At 37.8% G+C, this 20,813-nt stretch overlaps 1 protein-coding gene across 4 annotated transcripts in view; it reads right to left on the bottom strand.

Annotated features, from left to right (window-relative positions):
- Positions 1-6,978: 6,978 nt before the first annotated feature.
- RhoGAP100F (Rho GTPase activating protein at 100F) overlaps positions 6,979-20,813 on the bottom strand; it is a 45,319-nt gene continuing 31,484 nt past the window's right edge. Inside the window, exons 2-21 of one of the 4 annotated variants that reach the window (XM_076114710.1) lie at positions 19,031-19,150; positions 17,847-17,930; positions 17,258-17,356; positions 15,158-15,434; positions 14,738-14,867; positions 14,382-14,549; positions 14,167-14,307; positions 13,961-14,088; positions 13,418-13,880; positions 13,260-13,345; positions 13,029-13,180; positions 12,682-12,943; positions 12,347-12,606; positions 12,073-12,258; positions 11,775-11,991; positions 11,458-11,658; positions 11,094-11,375; positions 10,592-10,672; positions 10,278-10,390; positions 6,979-10,195 (exon numbers count right to left, since the gene is read on the bottom strand). In XM_076114710.1, coding sequence (XP_075970825.1) covers positions 9,632-10,195; positions 10,278-10,390; positions 10,592-10,672; positions 11,094-11,375; positions 11,458-11,658; positions 11,775-11,991; positions 12,073-12,258; positions 12,347-12,606; positions 12,682-12,943; positions 13,029-13,180; positions 13,260-13,345; positions 13,418-13,880; positions 13,961-14,088; positions 14,167-14,307; positions 14,382-14,549; positions 14,738-14,867; positions 15,158-15,434; positions 17,258-17,356; positions 17,847-17,930; positions 19,031-19,150 — 4,014 coding nt within the window. In that variant the 3' untranslated portion in view covers positions 6,979-9,631. Of the gene's footprint in view, positions 10,196-10,277; positions 10,391-10,591; positions 10,677-11,093; positions 11,376-11,457; positions 11,659-11,774; positions 11,992-12,072; positions 12,259-12,346; positions 12,607-12,681; positions 12,944-13,028; positions 13,181-13,259; positions 13,346-13,417; positions 13,881-13,960; positions 14,089-14,166; positions 14,308-14,381; positions 14,550-14,737; positions 14,868-15,157; positions 15,435-17,257; positions 17,357-17,846; positions 17,931-19,030; positions 19,151-20,813 lie in introns of all 4 variants that reach the window. The other 3 variants (XM_076114712.1, XM_076114711.1, XM_076114714.1) reach the window with 3 other exon arrangements.

Genomic DNA, 20,813 nt, shown 5'->3' with positions numbered 1-20,813 from the left:
CTTAACTTAACATACTCATAATTCTTCTTGAATCACAGTAATAAAATATCGCTAACTGTTTAGCTTACTGTTTAACAGTTATAATTTTTTGTTATAAAAGTTTCGCTTGTAGTTTGTCTAAAAAATACGTATGTATTTCAATCATCAGCACGATTTAGAAGTAAACAAAAAAAACTAAATCGACGTCACTTATCTTCAAAGACATTCAAACGAAATATATTTCAAATAAAAAGTCTATCTGCAAGATATTTATTCATGAACCAAGAAATAATATTCAAACGCCGAGACAATCGTTTTCAAAAGCAACACTGCGGCCGCAGATTTTTTTTCTAAATCAAAAAGTAATTTACGCATCGCCAGTATCTATCTATCATAGCGCCCTCTATAATAAATTCTCGACTGAACTTTTGACTCAAATTGTTCGATTTGGGTCGTTTCGCTCATTTCGTCGTTTGTCCTTTGAATTTTAATATTGAAGGAAGATTAGTTAGGCTCCTATTTCTATCTTTGTAATTTTGTACCGCTGTTCTATCAATCAATTACAAAACAAATTATGGTTGCTGATCTAGTCAATTAATAATCTAAACCAAGAGTTATTAAATTAGTCCTTTCGTAGATAAGCTTTGGTAATTGACCAATAGAAATGTTTTTTCTTTGCGCAATACAATAAGTCGAATTCTGGCTTCATTTATAACGCTCTTTGGAGGTTCGGGTATTAGATTTTATTTTAAGTGGCAATCTCTTAAAGTCTAGTAGTCAAATAAGATGATGCCTGAGGGCTGTCTGTCAAGCCAAGCAATCCCTCTCATACATTACTCGAATGCTTCCATCAGTTTTCGGAGTCAAAAATGATTTTGTAGATCTATTTAACACAAATCGATCACAAACTATCCACATTCTTGAATAACGACCAAAGATATTCATAGCTTTCCATTACGACTTTCCGAAGTATTCCCTAGAGCGCATTTTACAGCTAAACTTCAATGGACAACGACTGAATTTATTACCGAAGTTGAAACTAAGATTATTAAAGTGAGTTGCAGTTAGGTAGTGGACGGAAGAAACTTTCCTGTTAGTCGGTGAGCTATTAGGTTTACGGTATCGAGTTGATGTCGAACCCAACACGGTTACAAGTTCTGAACGACTGTTTAAGACTCCCGTTTGTAATGTGGATCTGTGCAAACGTACTGGAGCTCAGCTGGTTTCGGTTTTAGATTTGAGTTTGAAACTTGGATTTATCGTCTGCAGCTTTGAGGGACGTGACTGATTTGCTGCAAAGCAAATACGGTTTGGAAGTTCCATTGATGAAGGTATCAATCCGTTTTCAGATTGCTAAGCTTAAAGAAGATTGGTATCAAACGGTAATTTTATAATGTGAAGGTCAATTTGTATCTTATTTTTGTAGGTTTAAATTTCTACGCTCACTAGTTTCGGCTGTTCGTTGTTCATATATCAGTCAGACACTCAGACACTCACTGAGTAACGGAGGGGTTTTATACGTATTAATTATCAATAACTCATTCAAGAATATCAAGCAAATAATGCAGGGTTTTATACAAATAATCTCAATACAGAATTGCTAAGCTCTTTATATAAATTAAATAAGAATTACATTAACATTGTATGCTAAATATGTGCTTTAAATTACCCGCAAGAGGTCACAGGTGGCAAGTTGCAGGCATTGCCACGTAACGTACATTTTATTGCCACTTACACTAACCACGGAGAGATATATGTAAAGCAGCGTCTACGAATGTAACTAACTATGTGTACTGTACATATAAGCGCGCAGTTTGTTATGTGAATGTTCCTTAATAATATGTTAATGCAGAAGAGAAGTAGCAAGAGAAATATGAAAAAGGTAAAGTTACTTGTGTTTATGATAGTGTTTAGCTTTTAATAGTGTGGCTTGTTATCAAATAAGACTATACAAATTTAAAAATACTATTAGTAAATACATAACTTATTTATGCAATAAGTTGCAAACGTATATTAATGGAGTTCAGTAGAGCTACGGAAAATCGCTATAATTCACTAAAAATATTCATTGATTGGAATACAATTCTAAAAAGATTTAATATTATTAAGATACCGATAAAACAGCGTATTTGAATCGATTATATAGACAGCGTGAAAATTCCATGAAAATTCAGAAAAAATCTACTATTAGAACTCCACTGAAAAAAAATCTAAGCGATGATGAGAGTAGTTATTAAGAAAGAACGAACAATATAACATCTCAGTTACAAACAGTATCAAAACAAACCAGTTGTTACATTTGCAAGGATTTCATTAGTGCAGTCATGAACAGAGCAACTTGGACCGCAACGAAACTTGGGCGATAGTTGGAACTTGTAAGTAAAAAACTTTAAAATTAGTTGTACGGTTAAGGGTACTCTGAAATGAGAAGGAAAGTTCCGCCGCACATTGTATACTGTCACCGGTAGAGATAGTTTCGAGTTTGTAATGTCAATACTAGAGGATAGTGGTGCTAAATATAAAATGAGGTAGTGGAAATTAAGTAGAATATAATCTCTCAATTTAGACTATACAATATGTGTAGATTTCTTACCGACTTCAAAAAGAGTGGGTTTGTAATTCAACGTTTATTTTTTATGGTGTTGTTCCCAGAAGATTCGATATAACAAGTATAATCTGTACTTTATTATCATACGCTACATATTTCGGTTCTTCTTATATAATATTATAGGTGATTATCAACTCCCTAATGTTTTTCTGTAAATCACTCTTGTCTTCATTTACCTCAAATATTCTATTATAATATTAAGCAAAAGAATAATACTGCTAATTACTACTAAAGCCTAGATAAAAATAGTATTTATTGAAGTTTATTTATTTTCTCATAGTAATTAATCATCTAGTATTCTAGTCCACTAATAACAAATGACTAATGTTTCTAGTCTGTCTTAGACAGTCGTTACAGGGTAAATTATAACGTGAAATGTAATTCTTAATGTATCATAGAAAGAAATTAGATATTATAGGGATATTTTTATTTTTTGATAAATGCATGCATAGTATGTATGCGGAGGGGACGCCCTAGAAAGACATACACAGATCATATCGGTCATATCTTGAAAATGTTCAAGTGCGAAGTACTCGTAACCGGCGGTCATGTATGACACGATGTATGGATGTGAATGAGGCAAGGAAAGTTTGTAGGGCTCGCCCCAAATGGCGTTCTTTGGTGTCTGACTACCCCTATGAGAAAAAAGCGTGATATCATGTATTTTTAGCTAATAGATAACGAATTGTCGTTACGTCAATACTCACGTTTTATTTCAAAAGTGTAAAATTTAACACTACTTTCAGTTTAAAAAAGTATTTCAACCAAATTCTAGAGAACATTTCACAAACTGAAATAAAGAGAACATCCCCTTAACACAGTACATTGTCGAACAAGCCTGTAACAGAGGCTTCGTCGACGGAAATGAATTCGGTATCGCAATGTAGATGTTTCGAATATTGGAATGAAAACCAACTGGCTTCGTATTGGTAAACTCAACACATTTTACAAATGTATTTGTGTTCCAGAATCTGGTTTGTTGAATATTTAAAACAGTTACGGATTCATAAAATTATTTTCGGCATAGAAAACTTTCATTTATAGTTTTATAATTGCATACCAAATTGAAATAACATAATTTAGTTTTTCTTAAGATTAATAATTAAGCCGCAGTATAAATACAATTAATATTTAGAAGGAATGTATATATTTCTGTATTTTAAGACGCCATATCTATTTTTAAATATAAAAAACATAAACATAGTGTTGCTTCTGACTCTGATTCATTTCTGTCCACATTTCAAGAAAAATAAAAAAATAATTTGATGTATTTATGTTTGTCTTCTCTCATTAACAAAGTAAACGCAAGTATCTTATAATTTTTTTCTTACTTGTATTATACGAGTATATCTTTTTAATTTTGTTTCATTATAATCTTTGCTCAATTAATTTCCTATAATCTATTCATTTATTCCGACATTAGCCTACTTTGCATTCTCTAAATCATCTTAGCGGTTCACTTAGCGTTTATATTTGTTATTCCAATAGCTACCATCAACTTATTTACATAGAATTAAGCTGCGACTTAGAAATCGTTGGCTTACATAATTTAAGCGTCGGATTTAGAAAATAGAAAGACATTTCAGCTGACAGTGATAATTATTTTGCCAGACATGACTCTATTTTGAAACGATTTCTCGTAAATCCTTTTAAAAGATCAAACGCAGTGAAACATAAAATTGCATGAAGCTGTTTTCTGTGAAATAGCTGACCCGCGTGACTACGCACACGTGTAATTGTTTTCAAATATTCCTCGTAATGCTTTTGTTTTTTCATTTCATAAAAAATAAATCCCCATGCTTTAAATAAAACAATTATAGCTAATCTAAACGTTTTCGAGAATTGCGCTTAGCAACAACGCATACAAATATTACGTCTTTCGGTAGGTGTCGATCAACATCATTGATCAGCATCATTTCTTTTGGGTTAGATTAATACGTAAATATGCAATGTTTATAGTTTTAACGTTGACAAAGTCAGGAAATTGTTTTACAACAGTAACTTATTTGTAGAAAAAGGAATAAATCTTAAGGTTTGAAATAAACTCAACCATCCCCACGTATTAAAATATCTTCGATCGTTTTTCGTACTTTGATGACGTAAGGTTAGATTAAATTGGGCGCATGATTGTATAATTTGCTGCGTGATTAAATGGTACCCTTTTTCCTATCAATATTGGATTCGGTGAAAGATGAACGAAAGCAGAATTCATATTCAGTCGACATCAAACGAAATCGGATGAGGATTGATGATGGCGATTATGGCGTTGATCTTCAGAAAAAACGGGCATTTGAGGTCGGATTGTCATAGGACCAAACGTGATGAATTATGAGACTGTTTTTTAAATTATACCATGGTCAAAGCTGACTCGGCAAACGCTGTTTTGCCAGATAAATTAAAAATAAGTAGTGTCACTTAGGGGTATGAAAAATAGATGTTGGCCGATTCTCAAATCTACTCAATATGCTTACTAAATTTCATAAGAATTGATCAAGCCGTTTCGGAGGAGTATGGTAACTAACATTGTGACACGGAAATTTTATATATAAGATAAATATCGAATAGAACAGGGATCAATCTGTAAAAGCAAAATAGGGAGATTAGAATTACTGAAACTAAAAGGATTTATGGAATAAGCTCAAGGTACATTGCTTTTACGGATTTTGTTGTATAAAAAATGTAGGAAATATATATAGATAGTCACATTTGTAGCCCATTCATTTTAAACAAATACATATCATATTTGTTAAATTCACATAGCGCCTTAAAAAAAACACTCGCTTATAGGGTGTACTAACCCGAATGTTGTAAAGCGCCACCTGTTGTTAACTTTCAAATTTAATAAGACATTTGCTTATCTACGGTAAAAAAAATTTCGTCGAGTAGCGCAATTCTCTACAGTCGGTTCTGTCGAGTATCTAGAGTTCTACAAATAAAATGTGCTGCCAAAATAGTTTCTAAGGAGCCCACTAGGGGCGCTAATCAGATTTTCGTGCAAAATTCTTGATAGCTTGTCCTGTCGGTAGTCGATAGTGATAGAGAATCGAGAAATCGCAATCTAACGCTCGCATGACGTCGACTGAAATAAACTCTCTATTTCGGTAATTATTTCTCATTGTATTCGTCATCGATGTGCAATGTGCATACCTATTCGATAGACCTATACATGTATTAATTATCTGTGGTTAGAATAAGTTTCTACTCTACTACTAATTCGTAATGTAACCTACTAACTTTTTTCAAGTACGTAAAACTTACTCAGATTTTATATATAACATCACGTTATTACAGTTTAATTTAATTCATTCGTCGTGATAGATATCGTTAGTCGATTAGTAGTCGATTATTTACGTTTACTTCACTCATACAGCTTCTCTGAAGCTTGGCATTTGGCGATCCTACATCTAACTAGCCATATGTATTTCCAAAGCCTGGAGTACCAAAGTTCACATTTATCATTCTTGTTCAACGTTAAATACGCCTACGGACCATTCATTATGACGGACTCTCTAATCCCTCTTTGACATTATTTTTAAGCATTTGTTTAATATAATTATCAAATCTAATAGTTTTTCTGCAACTATTCGTTTGAGCTCTCTTTTCAAACTTTGCCAGATTATGTACTTATATTCCATTTACTGCTATTTTTTACTTACCACGTTTTGTTTTGTCATCTTCTTTTCATCCGAGTGATTTTTCGTAATATGTCGGTCTGGTAGAGTTTAGCAGTTAAGTGATAATTAATCTTATATGATTTCGATGAAGTTGAAGTTAGGGTGAATAAATGAAACCAATATAACGTCGTATTATTTATTTTCGTGTGTGTTTCAGCCGCCCGGTACAGATACGAGCGGCGTTTACTCTTTACGTTAAGTACACGTATGTAACGCTACTTTTTACCAAATTGTCGAAATACTGATATTATCAGAGGGACCCACGGTCCCGCAACGCAAACATTTAGCGGCACCAACTTTGAGAGAAACACCTGGCTAGCTCTTTATATGTAGATAACATTATAAAATCTAACAATAGACAAGTTTTAGAATAGATATAGAAAAAACACGATATTCTAAACTTTAATATAGGTAGTCGTATCGAGTTTGTACGTAGGCCAAATTATAGGTACCTTTGTGAATTGAAATAACTAAATACTCTCATTGAATCTAACTAACAGAATCACCGACAGCTTAACGTACAACTATCAAACAATTTAACTATCAAATAATCTCAGAGTTACTTACGAAATAATTTCACTAATTTAATTCGTAATATCAATCAGATAGTAATATTTCATTTAATTTGGAATATATTTAGTAAAATCTTTGTTATATTTATAAGATATATCATGGGCGGGCAGACCGAATAGATAATGAATAGGTAAAATATCTAAATCGTGTATAATAAGTTTTTATTTTCAATAAATTAATTTATATATAGATGGATTCTAACAAGTGCTAAAATTACAAAGACATGTAATAACTGTATTACAATGTAATATGACCTAAGTGTAATCTCTCAGAATTATTGCCCCGTAGAAGCCAACTGAAGCCGTGCGCCGTTGTCACTACACACTACGACCGCTACCGGACTGTCGAGCGACACTTCAAGTCACTAACAACATTTAGAACATGCGCACATCACACACACCCCGTACCAACAAACCACTCAATAAATTATACTTTAATATGAAAAACTACAACATTTTCTTGCAACAAAATTGCAGAGAAATTTTGTTTCGAGAAAATCTTTGACTCAACTGACTGATTCGGGTAGGTTAATAATAGTCACATTATATGAATAAATACTACTGTGACTAAAGATTGATGATTTTAAGAACTTGTTATACTGATTGATACTTTTGTTATCAGTTTAAGTTCCACAAATTAATTAAATAATATTTAATCTATTTCATATGTTTTATTTGACTGTTTCTCTAGATTTGAGTTTAGAAAAAGTGGTTTGAGTATGAAAAGTATGTATGATATACGCACCCATACAGCTATACTCATTCAGACACTACGCCTTAGTCAGAAACAAACGTGAACATTATTACAATTTACGACAAATCGTATCAAACCCTAAAAGTATTACATAATAGGTATTATACCTACAGTTTGATTATAATGTATTATGATTACAATGTGTGTATATTTTAAACGAATTTAGATAAGCTCATAATTTTTCTAGAACGAGTAAGGCGCAATGAGTGAACGCGACGAATCGGTCCCTACTGACGGACTACTGTCGTGATAACAGTCACTAGACGTCGCCCCTCGACGACACGAGAAAATATTCAGAGAATTAATTTATTAACATTCCATCGAACATAGAACTTATAATAACTACACTAAACAACCCATCCGATCAATATGATCCACTGTGATCATCCCAACATTTAACTATCTTGATTATACCCTCCTATCCCCTAATATTTATATAATTTGCGATAAAAATTATTTGATTCACACGTATATAACATCTAAAACATTGAGTGTCCGACAATACGAACCGATTTTCGATATCTTCATGAAGGCGATCGTTCGACTCGAATTCGTACGATCGAATAAAATTATCGCTACATATTGTCATCGATTTTCAGCCTTCATAAAAGATGTTGTAACTATTCGTACACGAAGTTCTTTAGAGTAAGTGAATGATCACACGCGCCACAGACCTCTGCTAAACATGAACATATTACAAGACTTGTATATTACTAATAGTTAACGAATTTCGTGTACGGATACGAATATTATTTTATTATTAAGAGGTACAGCAAGGCGAGGTTCTCCAACGAAGCCCTAGTATTCATATTACAAACGAGGAACAGGTACAAAAAGTAAAAAGTATCAAAAACATTTTGTGTCCCATATCAGTCGTGTTATTTGTGCAATGCTATTTTTATAAACAGTTAATATTCGATAACAAAATTTCGTCTTGAAGTGTCGCTCAAAAGTAATAAGTAACCGTGTAGCCTCCGACAGACATATAAACAAGTGTATAATTAATATGATTCCTATTATAAATGGACCAATCATGGCAGTGAAAGTTGAATCAGTGCTGTCATTGGTCGATTTCTCCCACTCTTATATGTCTAGCAGACGCTAGTTATAAGAACTGAGGTCTTGTTTACGAACTTCGAATATTAATAGGCTTTGGTGATCCAATCGATTCAACCGTTACCATTACCCGAATTTCGAACACAGCACCTCTGATCTTGAGAATGCGACCGATCCAAACGGATAATGTACCATTCCTTCATAGAATTAGCGACTCGTAAAAATGCTTTACTAAATACTAGTTAATTAATATATCGTTATATATTTATTATTACTTTATTAAAGAACGGGGATTATTTGAATAGTTATTTTTAACATTCACAACAACTTTGCTTTGCTAGACTTTTCCGAAGTGACGTAATCGCTCGTTCTACGACGGATGTCCTTCGAGTTCTACGAGCTACTCTGATATGGTCTCAGTCTCAAGACAGTCCGTACGTCTGATCTATGATACACTCTCCCTACTCGAGCTACTGACTTGTGTGCGTCATCGATACATCAATATTCAATACATGATTCCTATAAGCGTCGTGGATACGACTCCAAAATGTTATTGTTGTGTTAGTTTCATCTGTAAGGCAGTGTGAGTGGACAATTTAACTATATCGTATCAGTCGCGTACACAAGTCTCTGATATGTGGGATGATGTGTGTAGCGCCGCGGGCCGCCCGCCGCGGTCTCGCCCGAACGGTACAAAATTGGAGCGTACCTACATATACGTTTATTATATACAATGTACAATACAATACGATAAACACTATAGTGGCTACGGGGCGGGACGCCGGCGGCCGGCGAGGCGTAGCGCCTCGCGCGTCAGCATGTATACATTCTCACAGTAATATACATCGTAACTCGCTCTATATATAACAAACATTACACGAACGCGCACCACGCTCGTCGAATAAACAACATAATATACAGCGGAATCGTAGCACTCTTTCGATTCGATTAAAAAAATTGACTAGAAAATCTCAATTCGCTACGAGCACTATGCGTGCGTGGAGGGCGAGGAGAATATGTCGGCGGCACGCCACGCCTCCGCCTCCTCCTCGGCGTCGTACTGCTGCAGGAACGGGTTAGTGGAGCTGTAGCGGGGACTGAGGCCGCCGCTGCCGACGCCGCCCACCGCAGAGTTGAGCGTGACGGCGAGTCCCGCAGAAGTGCCGGGGATCACCGAGCGCGGAGACTCGCGGGAGCCTGGCTCTCGCGGCGTGGAGTCGCGCGGCGTGTGCTCGCGGGACGAGTCACGTGACGCGTGCTCGCGATCACGCGGCGTGCTGGTACGTGGCGAGTCTCTCGGCGAGGCCCGAGGGGACGCCCGCGGTGAAGACCGCGGAGACGACCTGGGCGACGCCGCCCGCTCGGGCTGCCGCAAAATAGATGACACGGAACCTCCGTGTTTAATGGTGTCCGCCGGGCTGTGGCTGCCGGAGCTACTGCTGGGAGAGCCTGGCGACGACACCGTCACCTGACGGGACCGAGGAGGAGCGGGCAGCGGGCCGCGAAGAGGCGACTGCGGACGATATTGGCCTGCCCTGACTGATGAGAGAACCTGCAATATCATTGAATTTTGATTATTTTAAAAGCCGAATTGTTTCGTGACTAATTTATCGATCAATATGTTGTTTACTTACATGTGCGGGCGGCGAGCGGTCTGGCGCGGGCCGACCCGAGAGAGCTGGCGGCGGAGATGCTGCTGATGCTGCCACTTGAGGCCGATATGGACTGACTGAGGGCGGAACTCGGCCTGTGTATAAAAGTAAAACATCATAATCGTAAGAACAATAGTCACAATTATTAGTAGGTGAAAGTATCGCAAGTAAGTCAAAAACAGAAGAGAGAGGAGAGTTGTATTGTTGCAAGTATATGTTGAAAATGTGATAATAAAAACGATTAGCAAAGAAAATGCACTAATGTATTTGATTGTAAAGTATTGTGTTGTATGTACCTGGGGGGAGGGTGAGTGAGGCCGCTGGCGACGCACTGACTCTGTTTCCACGCGGCCCGGTTGCTGGCTCGCCGCGCCGAACTGTCTACAAACATACATGCGTTAAGGTACCGCTTAGCCTTTTAGACATTCAGTGTAATTGTCTAGTGTTATAGAATAGAAACTAAGAGAGAGAAAGTCATGCAGAAAGTATTCAGAATCTTAGACAAGCAATTCAGAGTGACTTCGTGCAGAGTATCAGCATGTTGTCTATTTGTGTTCTTTTTGGGGACTTTATGTGCCAGTGATTCTATGTTTATGCTATGTGACACTACTGCCTATAGTGATGATAATAAAAACAACAAAACTTTCTCAATCGTATTTCAAACTAGGTCTAAAGACCCTCAGCCTGGTTTTGAAGCGAAATTTGAACCAGACCATTGCTTTTTATAAATAGTGGTTTTGTTGCTTTTATCATCGAAAATGTGAAGTTGGTGTAAAACGACATGGGAGATGACATTACCTGAACGTTTGGGCGGTGGCCAAATCTGCAGGAGGCACTGCAGAACGTGTATAGGCCTCTGATAGTCCATCTCTGCTGGTGGTTGTGACTGCAGCATCAAGGGCGGGGCTAGAGCCACAGCCAGATGTTGTGGGGACATCTTGTTTCGGTCTTGAGCGGCCACCACGAGAGCCAAGTGGTCGAGTAAGAAGACCAAGGTCGCTCTCGCTGCTCGTGGTAGGCATTCCACTATTGACGCCATTAGACGGGCATTGCCTTCTCTGTCGTCTGGGAGACATACACCTGAAAAAGAACAAGTGTTTAGTAAATGATCTAGACATGTAAAATTATAGTGAAGTATTTCAATAAAGTTAATTCTACAAACCCAGAGCATCCAGAGTCATCTGGTACAGGCATCGGCTAAACAGTGGTTGCGGCAATTCTCGCAGGTAGTCTTTCAGCAGACCAGTGATGACGTTAATGTCAGGAACTGAATCTGGTGCCAATTCCACTCCACGAGCATTCCTCTCAAATGCTTCTCGCAGTATGCGCTTTTTGCTCGCCGACCCGCATAAGCGGTAAAGACCTACAAAAAGAAAATAACAAATTTTATAATACATTTTTACACAGCTTATTGGTATCCAATCAACCAAGACAAAAAGTAAAACATATGTGACATAAAAAACAAGGTTTTTTTCTTACCGATGATGTCCAATCCACGTCGTTCAATTTCCTCCACACACCGCCTTACGATGAGCGGCACTGGTGGCGCATGCGGTGGTCGCGGTTCTCGAGATACGACTGCTTCAAGCTCAGCTCCGAACAACGGTGCACCACGGGCAGCTGCCGGGCGTCGTCGGAACAGATCGTGAGGCTCCGTGTGCCGTACGCGAACGTAGAGAGTGCCACGTGGCTCCATCTAGACACGAAAGATTATCATGAAATTATCAGCCCGTATTTGCAAATATGTTTTAATAACAACATCTATTTTGTTTTGTACCTTGATTGCCAATTGATGAGCAGGCGATCTTGCCAAAAGATCTGGTAGAGTGACAGCGCCGCGATAACACAGCTTGTGCCTGTGTTGAGGATCCCATGAGTAGACCAAGACGTCCAGCTGCCTGTTGTCCACCAGATCGAGCTCAAATGACTCATCCCAGTCGAATTGGAGCTCACCGGTGCGAACCTAGAAGAAAAATCGTACGGCACATTTTTGCCATCAACGTTTTTCTGGATACTTATAATTATTTTATTTAAAAATACATGACACTCACAACAGTCCGAGCTTTATGCACTCGATCACATTCAAGCACGCAATAGAGATCCCTGGGTGCGACGGGTGGCTGTGGTGGTGCTAGCGGACCAGACGGCGGGGATCCTGGTGAAGCACCTGACGCTGACGGTCGCAGGCCACGGCCCGCTAACAGGTGCACCCACAGCATACCCGACACTCCGCCCGACAGTCGAGATAGGCCAGTCATTGAAGCAGACAAACCACCAGTGGTTGGTTTCTCCACTTTGTATTTTAGGAACTCTGCAATTAAGATAAAGCGTCAAACCATATTCTATAGAACTACACTCAAATGATTACTCAAGAAGGTAATCTTACCACTAGTGTTAATATCAAGATGTCTATGATGTCGCGAGCCAGGCGTTGGTACTGGACTGGGGTTGGGACAGTTGAACCGTGACCCAAGCTCAAGCAGCTGCCTCACTCGGCGAGCTGACGGTGAGCCTCCAGCGCCCGCACCGAGTTGCTGCGTTGCACCCAGCTGTTGTGAGGATACTGAACGGGCTGGTAAATGGCGTGGCCGTTCTACACGACGACTAGCCAGACCAAGTGATGAGCCAAAGCGGCTACCACTTTCCATCTGAAAATAAAAATGACATACTTAGTTTCTATACGCATGACAAAGCTAATGAAACCAAAGATTATTAAATAATGATGATTCTTACGTTTTTGAGCGCGTCGTGTATGTTTTCAGCAGAATAGTGCGTTGGAAGTCTAGGGCGCAGGGTCTCATAGAGTGCGCTGGTAGATGGGGCGCGGGATAGCCACGCCCTGTATTCATCTGAAGTAAATACTGAAGGAGAGGACGGTAAACGACCTGATTAAAAAACGTTCTGTTAGGAAAAAAATACATTAAATGAAACTCTAGGCGAGCCTAAAATCTTTTATCCATTCACCTCTGGAAGAACGAAGATCCAAACGTGAAGACAAAGGCTCCGGCTCATCTTGTAGAACACTTCCTGCGCGTCTTGTCAGTCCCAACCTATTTACAAGAGCAACATTTTTTTTATGAATTAACTCCTCAATTGATGCGGTCAATTGCACCGACACTCACCTCTGTCCAGTCCCTCTCACATCCCTCGGCAGTGAATTAAACTTCGATCCAATATCCCTTCCCAGTGTGCTACTCCGATAGCCACTAAGCCCTGAATAATACGGGGCTCTGGTTGGCGCTGTGGCTTCTGTATCTGATGAGTAGTCCAGGCTTCTATTTCGCCTTGCCGTTCCGAATTTACTACTGTATGAAGGTAGTCCCAATCCAGCCGTTCCATATGTATCTCCGAGTGCAGAACTAAGTCCCGTTCTCGTTAAGCCGGACCCTAATCCAGAACTTGTCAATCCTGAGCCAACTAAACTTGAACCGGTAAGACCACTAAGCCCTGTAGTTGATAAACCACTTGGGAGTCCTGGTCCTAAACTGGTTCCCGTCAAGCTAGTGTCTGTGAGACCGGTACCTCCTAATCCAGAGCCTGGCATTCCCACACCAACATAACGTTGATTATATCTTAAACTTGAAGCTGAAAATAGAATTGGACATGTAAATACTAGTAACAATATTATTATATGGCGGAAGAATGGATTGAGTGACTATTTTTACCTCCCGCTGCAGCCGAAGCTTTCAAACTAGATCTGAGCAACGAATGTCTTCCAAAATCTGAATGCGTTTCCGCTCGTGGCAATTGTTGTTCCGAGCCTGACCGAGGAACTCGTCCACCAAACCTTGTACTACAACAAAATAAAATTATATAACACATAAATATCAAACTTTCAAGAGTACTATAATTTAGTTTTGGAGATTCATACCTTCCACTGTCCGCCGGGTAGAAAGAATGCACTTTCTCCGCTAGACTATCCAGGGTATTTGGATAAGACCTTTCGTATGGCACGAAATGAGTCGCTTGCGACTTTGGCTGTTCCGTTATAACCGGTGGTGGGGGACGGTAGCTGCAGAAGTAAAATACCCATTAGTATTTAACTAAAAAACCTTATGTCACTAGAAATAAGGTCTGAAATCCTACCTCCATGTAGAATGGTCTGATGGCGGCCGTGGATTGTAATACAAATCAAGCGCTGTCGAGTCAGGAGACAGTGCGCCCAGTTGGAGTCTACTCCTCTCTTCCCTTCCGTCACCAACTGGACGCACTCCGCCTCCTGGACCCGCCGATCGGAGAGTCCCGTGTCTGTACCAGAAAACACGAATAACCAAATTAGTATTTTGGTACAAATCTCAAAGAAGTGATTATGTTAAAAATGCTTTTACAAAAATATAGCGCGATTTATTTTACTCCAACTGTAAGACTAGTCTTCTTAGTCTTAATAAGACTTAATCAATTACCCTTATTTAATAGGATTAACGTTAAACAACAATACTTACTGTGAATAAAGTCCATCAACGCGATCTCGATCCCTGTCATCATCATCTCGACAATCCCTCTTGAGGACCACGACCGGTGGCGGTTTGTGCTCCGACCGCGGCAATGATGGCGAGCCTGGTCCCGATTTACCTGCAGAACAAAAATAATTTTATCACTTCATACTTTATTTTGAGTGATTGCTTGCAAATCCTGTATTTATATTTAGATTTGCGGGCTGAAAAGTTAATTGAGGGAAAACTTCGTAGAATTTGTAATATTTTTGATGACTGAAATGTTGCTATAAATATAATTTCTGCGAAAACCTTGCTTTATAGTCATATATTTATAGCACCAGAATAAGCGCTCGCAATTTTTTCTCAGTATTTTAAACATCATTTGTTTAAACAATACAATAATTTATTCAATCTCAATAGTCTCACCTTTCCTCTGCCTCGTGCACAGCAGTAGCCTCCTCGGTATCGACATGATGATGACGACATCATCCAGCGACATTCGCCTCACGTCCACCAGATTCACGGCCAGGATCTCGTCTCCGACCTTCAAGCAGCCGCTGTTGTACACGGCTGACTCCAGTGCTATCCGGGATATGAACACTCCATCCGTCCTCGCACCTCCATCCCCCTCTCTGATATACAAGCCCAACGTCTGACCTGGACGTTTCACTATTTCCACTAGCTGGACTATGTGACGGGCATCCTGGAAACATTATGAACATATTATTATTATTTCCAATTTTAATATTAGCATTTTGTTTTGCATTTTTGATAAAATTGATTACAGAACCTAGTCATTCGTCTTTTCATAAAGTAATTAACAAAATTATCGATTCTCAATTTAAAGCCGTCAAAACACAATAATTCTCTTAAAAAAATATTTTCCGCAAATTGAAACATCTTCTGCTATGAAAAGTTACAACGAAAAATTTTCATTTTCGCAGATTTATTTTTTGTTTTGTGGAAACAAGAGCATGAAGCTCGTGTTTAATACAATTTGGCTTTGAAAACCTCAACAATACGACACAACGCTTGCAATCCAAGAGAACCACAAATGGAATAAACCGCAGAATCTATAGCCGCAATATTACACCGCACAGTGGTATGAACCGTAGTGCACATCCCAACAATGCTAGTCTAAATTGCGTTCACATTCCCTGCGATCTAGGCCAGCCAGGCTCGAACAATAGGGTTTAGTGGAGTAGCGTTCTTTCACACTGTGGGTCCCGCACTAGGTTACGAGCAGACGATTCGGGTCAATGGAGCGGGAAAATTACCTGAGAAGACGCTGTTTAAAATGTTTAAAATCAGAACAGCGTATTCCAATCACAGAGCTATTTTAAATATTTATGGCCAGTGCATTGCACTCTCTATTCTAGGGACAGAAATATTGGATAGTTCGTTCTAGACTCCTTTTATATTTTCTGATCACGATATTGGCGGTTCTTTATAGATGGCGTGCGGTGATCAGTATTCATTGCGGTTAACGATTTCAATTACTCTTGTATTTTTGCTGCCGTGAATATAAAGATCCTAGTTGGAGTTCAGTTTGCTTTTACAAATAAATGTTCTGAAATCAATTGAGTTAACAATTTGCTGCAACGTATCGCCCGACTATCTGATAAAGAGAGTTTTATTGGTATTTCTCATAATTGCTTTTTGTCGGGAAAATGTGTGAGTTGTGAATAAAAAGTTGATAACTGAGTAAGGTCGTCATAAATTACCGAACCTAAACTGACAAACAGGCCTTTTTTCGTAGATTTTCGTAACGCAGCACTTGATTTTTCAATTTCTAAATCATATAATGGTTTTTTCCGCATCGAATATGGGAGGTACAAAGGCTGGTAAAAATAAAATGGTGTCACATTATTTTGCTTTAAACTGAACATGCAAATGTTCTATAACGATAAATGGAGCAATTTTCAGCAACAAAACTATATTTGTACCGCCAGTCCTTATGTTAGCAAGTATAACATACAAAAGTATGTATAAGATTAGAACTTTGATCTTTGTCCGTTCATCGACTGTAGCCTGATCTAAAAAGATACGATGACCTTATGTTATCCCTTACAACGACCAATTTTCTACGCTCCACTGGCCTTTCATAACACATACAGTTATGAGCACAAATATCACAATATAGATTGTTACATTCCGGCTGAATATATTTATGAATGAAAGAAAACCACGTGTAATCAAAAGCCAAATTGGCTTTTGAGTCTGTGAAAGTAAGTGATAAGATATGCTGTATATTTTTTATAAGTTAACATTTTGATGACCAATGGATACTTGATAGATAGACAGTGCATAGTTAAGAACCGCATTTGGGTTACAATTTTTATTTCTTACACATTCATACACATCAAACACGTTGGTATGATAAGGAAAGAGTGTTAATTTAAATAATCTTACGACCATTATGCCGTATGTCAAGCAACTATGAATCTACTGCTAATAAAAATCTATACAAATTTGTGCTCATGACTGTATACTTCTACTAAAATGTAATAATAAAAGTGATATTACCTGTAATGCGAAGAATTTCTTGGCGGCTTCGACATTGTTACGGCCAACTTGTCTCAATTCTAAAATCCGTACGATCATCTCGCCGCGGCGCTCAACCGCCTGGAACATTACCAAATACATTTGATACGCTTCGTAACTACAAATATATGTTCGTAAGAGTACTTTCGAAAACGTCAATCGTATTGAGAAGTATTGGGTAGCTTTAGAAAGCTCAGTGCTTCGGTTTTAGATTACAGTTGGGATCTTGTGCTAAAGGGTTTTTTTGCGAGTGTGAAGGAAGATTTCTACTATATTTTAGTTTGCACTTTTACCTAAATACAGTTTAATGAAAAAGGAAACCAAAATCTTGTTTTTTTTAAGAACTTTGAAGTAGAGAATGATTTAAATAGTAATTTAGGTGCATCTTTAATGTCTCGTGGTTTAGAAAGAATAAAGTATACAAGAGAGGCAACTATGTGTTAATTATGCCTCCACACTTTCAGACCAAAAACTGTATGAACATCAAAATACTTTGAATATAAATAAATATACCGCACGGCAAACCATCCGCGCATAGTTTAAGGAATAATTTAAACAATTTGAAGCTCACCTCAAGCGCCGCGGCCGTGGTCGAATCGTGGTCATTCTCCACCATTTCAATCTGCCTGAATATTTCATTACTCACTCCTGATACCTGTATGTACAAACAATATGTTATTATTGATATATCATTAAAGGACACAATATACCACAACATATTTTTTTGAACACCTACTTATTTTAATCTCTGCATCACCCTAAGGTAGACTGGCAGAAAATGCCTTTATACACTTTTGTTTAAGGAGTTAAAAATAAATAAATAAATACCACGACATAATTATGACTACTTCGTTACTAATTACAAAAATATTAACACAATAACGTTATTGTGTACAAAGTAGAATCGAAGCCCTCCTTTATAAAGGTTTCAAGGTTTGTTGCTCAGTTATACCAAACCGTTGAATGGATTTGGATATAATTTGATACATAAATATTTTCACAAAAACCTAGACAAAACCAGGAGTTGCTTTTAAAAACTCCAAAGATAAGAAGCTGTAGACAGTAACTACATTAGGAAATGATTATAATCTAGTATCACGAATTCGATTGAAGAAATGAATCATAAATTAAAACTCTACAGGAATGTTTTTAGCCGTTTGAAATTCAGACTAAAGTCTTAGCAGTGACGTCACTGCATATGTAGCATATGTAAAGACATAACGAAACTCTTGCATAAACTTCGAACATCCCTTTCATAAACATCCTGTTTATCTCCGCTTCAATATGTGCTAGGAAATAATAATATGAGCGTATACTCAGACACTCAGAGCAATGGGTTTCTTAAGATGTGTCCTTGTGAGCAAACAATATGAAATTGTGTTTCAAATTAAAAACAGGGTATTCTTACGCTTTATAGAAATTGTGATTTACAAAACACTAATTCGTTGTGCTAATTTTAGCCATCATTTGAGCCATCCATCCATCCAATTTTTAGTGCTAATTCTGAATACTCAAGATATTCTCAATTTTTTTACTATAAATTGCAGTTACCAAGATATTTTATTTTTGACATTCGTAATGCGAACTATTTTTTCTATCACCTGATATTTAAAGCTCTAATTATCAGCAGTACTTTTTGAAGATTAAAATAATTGGGAAGGCAGAGAATTTATCGTTATTCAAGACTCAGGGGTAGTCTGTCGGAAGTCAGCTAGGTCTATTTTCCAAAATATAGGTATCAATGATGATGGTTACCTTTCGGAAGTCCGGCTGCAGCACGCAGGGAGGCGCATGGTTGGCGCGCGGTGGCTGGGGCGGGCCGGGCAGCGCGCGGCCCGGCGACGCCGTCAGGTCCGGCGCCGCGCGCCCGTTCTCCTACACAACACAGAAAGAAAAACTTGTTAGAAACATAATAAAACTGAATATTATATAATAGTCAGAATTCATTAGAATAATTGTTCTATTTCATCAACAACCCTTGGATTTAAGCTGGTAGCATTTCTTTAAAGAACTAGTTAAATAATGGTCGGGAGCTCTGAGGTCGTTAGCTTGATAATAATTAGTAATTTAATAGCATCATCAATAGGTCATTATGAAGTTTCTTTAAGGATCTTTGGGTCTTTAAGGTCTTTTTAAGGGTTGTCGTTGAAACTGAACAATTACTTTTATTGTGTTTGTACCAGCATCTATTAAGGAATCACGTCAAAATAAACGTCAGATCCCATGACATAACAGATAGCGTTCCATGTAAGATTTATCTTCGTAGCGAGCGAGGCTCAAGCGCAAGAAGCCGACCCGATGGCATGTCGGCGGCCTACGTACAAGCGCACAATTGGCCAACTACCCATAACTACAATAAGTTGGCGACATACTACAGCGGGTCAGCAACTTGCACTATGCTACGGCGTAGCAAGACAAGGCTACGTCGTAGCATTTGACTACGATAGGTTGGCTGCTGACAGAAGGCATTAAAGTTGGCATATGTTATGTAGTCATCATATTTCTTTATTTATAAAATTCCGCCTTTCTTCCCAGAAATTGTAGGCAGAGCATCGTTGGAACAAATGATAATTTATTTCTAAAACACATGTAACTTCGGAAAGTCATTAGTGTGTAGCCTCGGGTACGAACAAAACCACTCGGTACAGTAAAACCACTCGGCCATCATTGATTTTATAACGATTAACAACAATTATAGAGATATACTTCTTGATATGTTAAAAAATACTTGTAACAGTTCCGCAATACCCGTGTATAATATTTCGTACAGAAAATTGTTGATATCTATAATAATAATTGGTACAATACAAAGATATCGATTCTATAACGCTCTTTGTTTGTTAATGAACTAATTAGCATAATATTGTTGAAGACGATGCGAGAGACTCCGAAACGACTCAATATTATCATTTCACTCAATTATTGTAAAATGTCCCAATAACGTTAGTGTTATGTAGAACGATTCATATTATGTCTTTATTTAAACTTCTGAACTGATATACGTAGTTAATGTTATTGCGATTCCAAAACACTAGATGTTTTAAAAGCATTTTATGGTTTACCTTGTAAAAAAATCATAAATTTTGTGTTTCTACTTTATCGAAATTAAATAAGAATGATTTATTTTTGCATATTCTGCAACAGATACTTACTCTAGAGACCTATAAAAAGGTGCATAATGTACAAAAGTTGGCAGAAATATTCGTAATAAATAACTTGAATTTAACTTTTGCGGATTGCTGAATCTTATCTTAAGAAATAAATAACATTACAAATCTATAAACCAGTTTCATTAAAAATAATATAATTCAAGAATGTATAGCATTCTAAAAAGTCGTAAGTACAATGCAATAGAAGTCACAGATTAAATATCAACACACCAATAACATTCCAGCCAGTAATTCGATATTCAAACCGACCGTTGTTCCAGAACAGACGTATCGAGTCGAGCCCTTTTCAAAATTCGAATATCATTACTCTACGAACAAGCATGGCCGGTATTCTTATATCCGGCGTTGTTCCGCCGCGAGTAATGACG

Source organism: Anticarsia gemmatalis, chromosome 5, assembly GCF_050436995.1.
Source record: "Anticarsia gemmatalis isolate Benzon Research Colony breed Stoneville strain chromosome 5, ilAntGemm2 primary, whole genome shotgun sequence".
Taxonomy (NCBI): domain Eukaryota; kingdom Metazoa; phylum Arthropoda; class Insecta; order Lepidoptera; family Erebidae; genus Anticarsia; species Anticarsia gemmatalis.
This window is presented reverse-complemented; position numbering and strand designations above follow the sequence as displayed.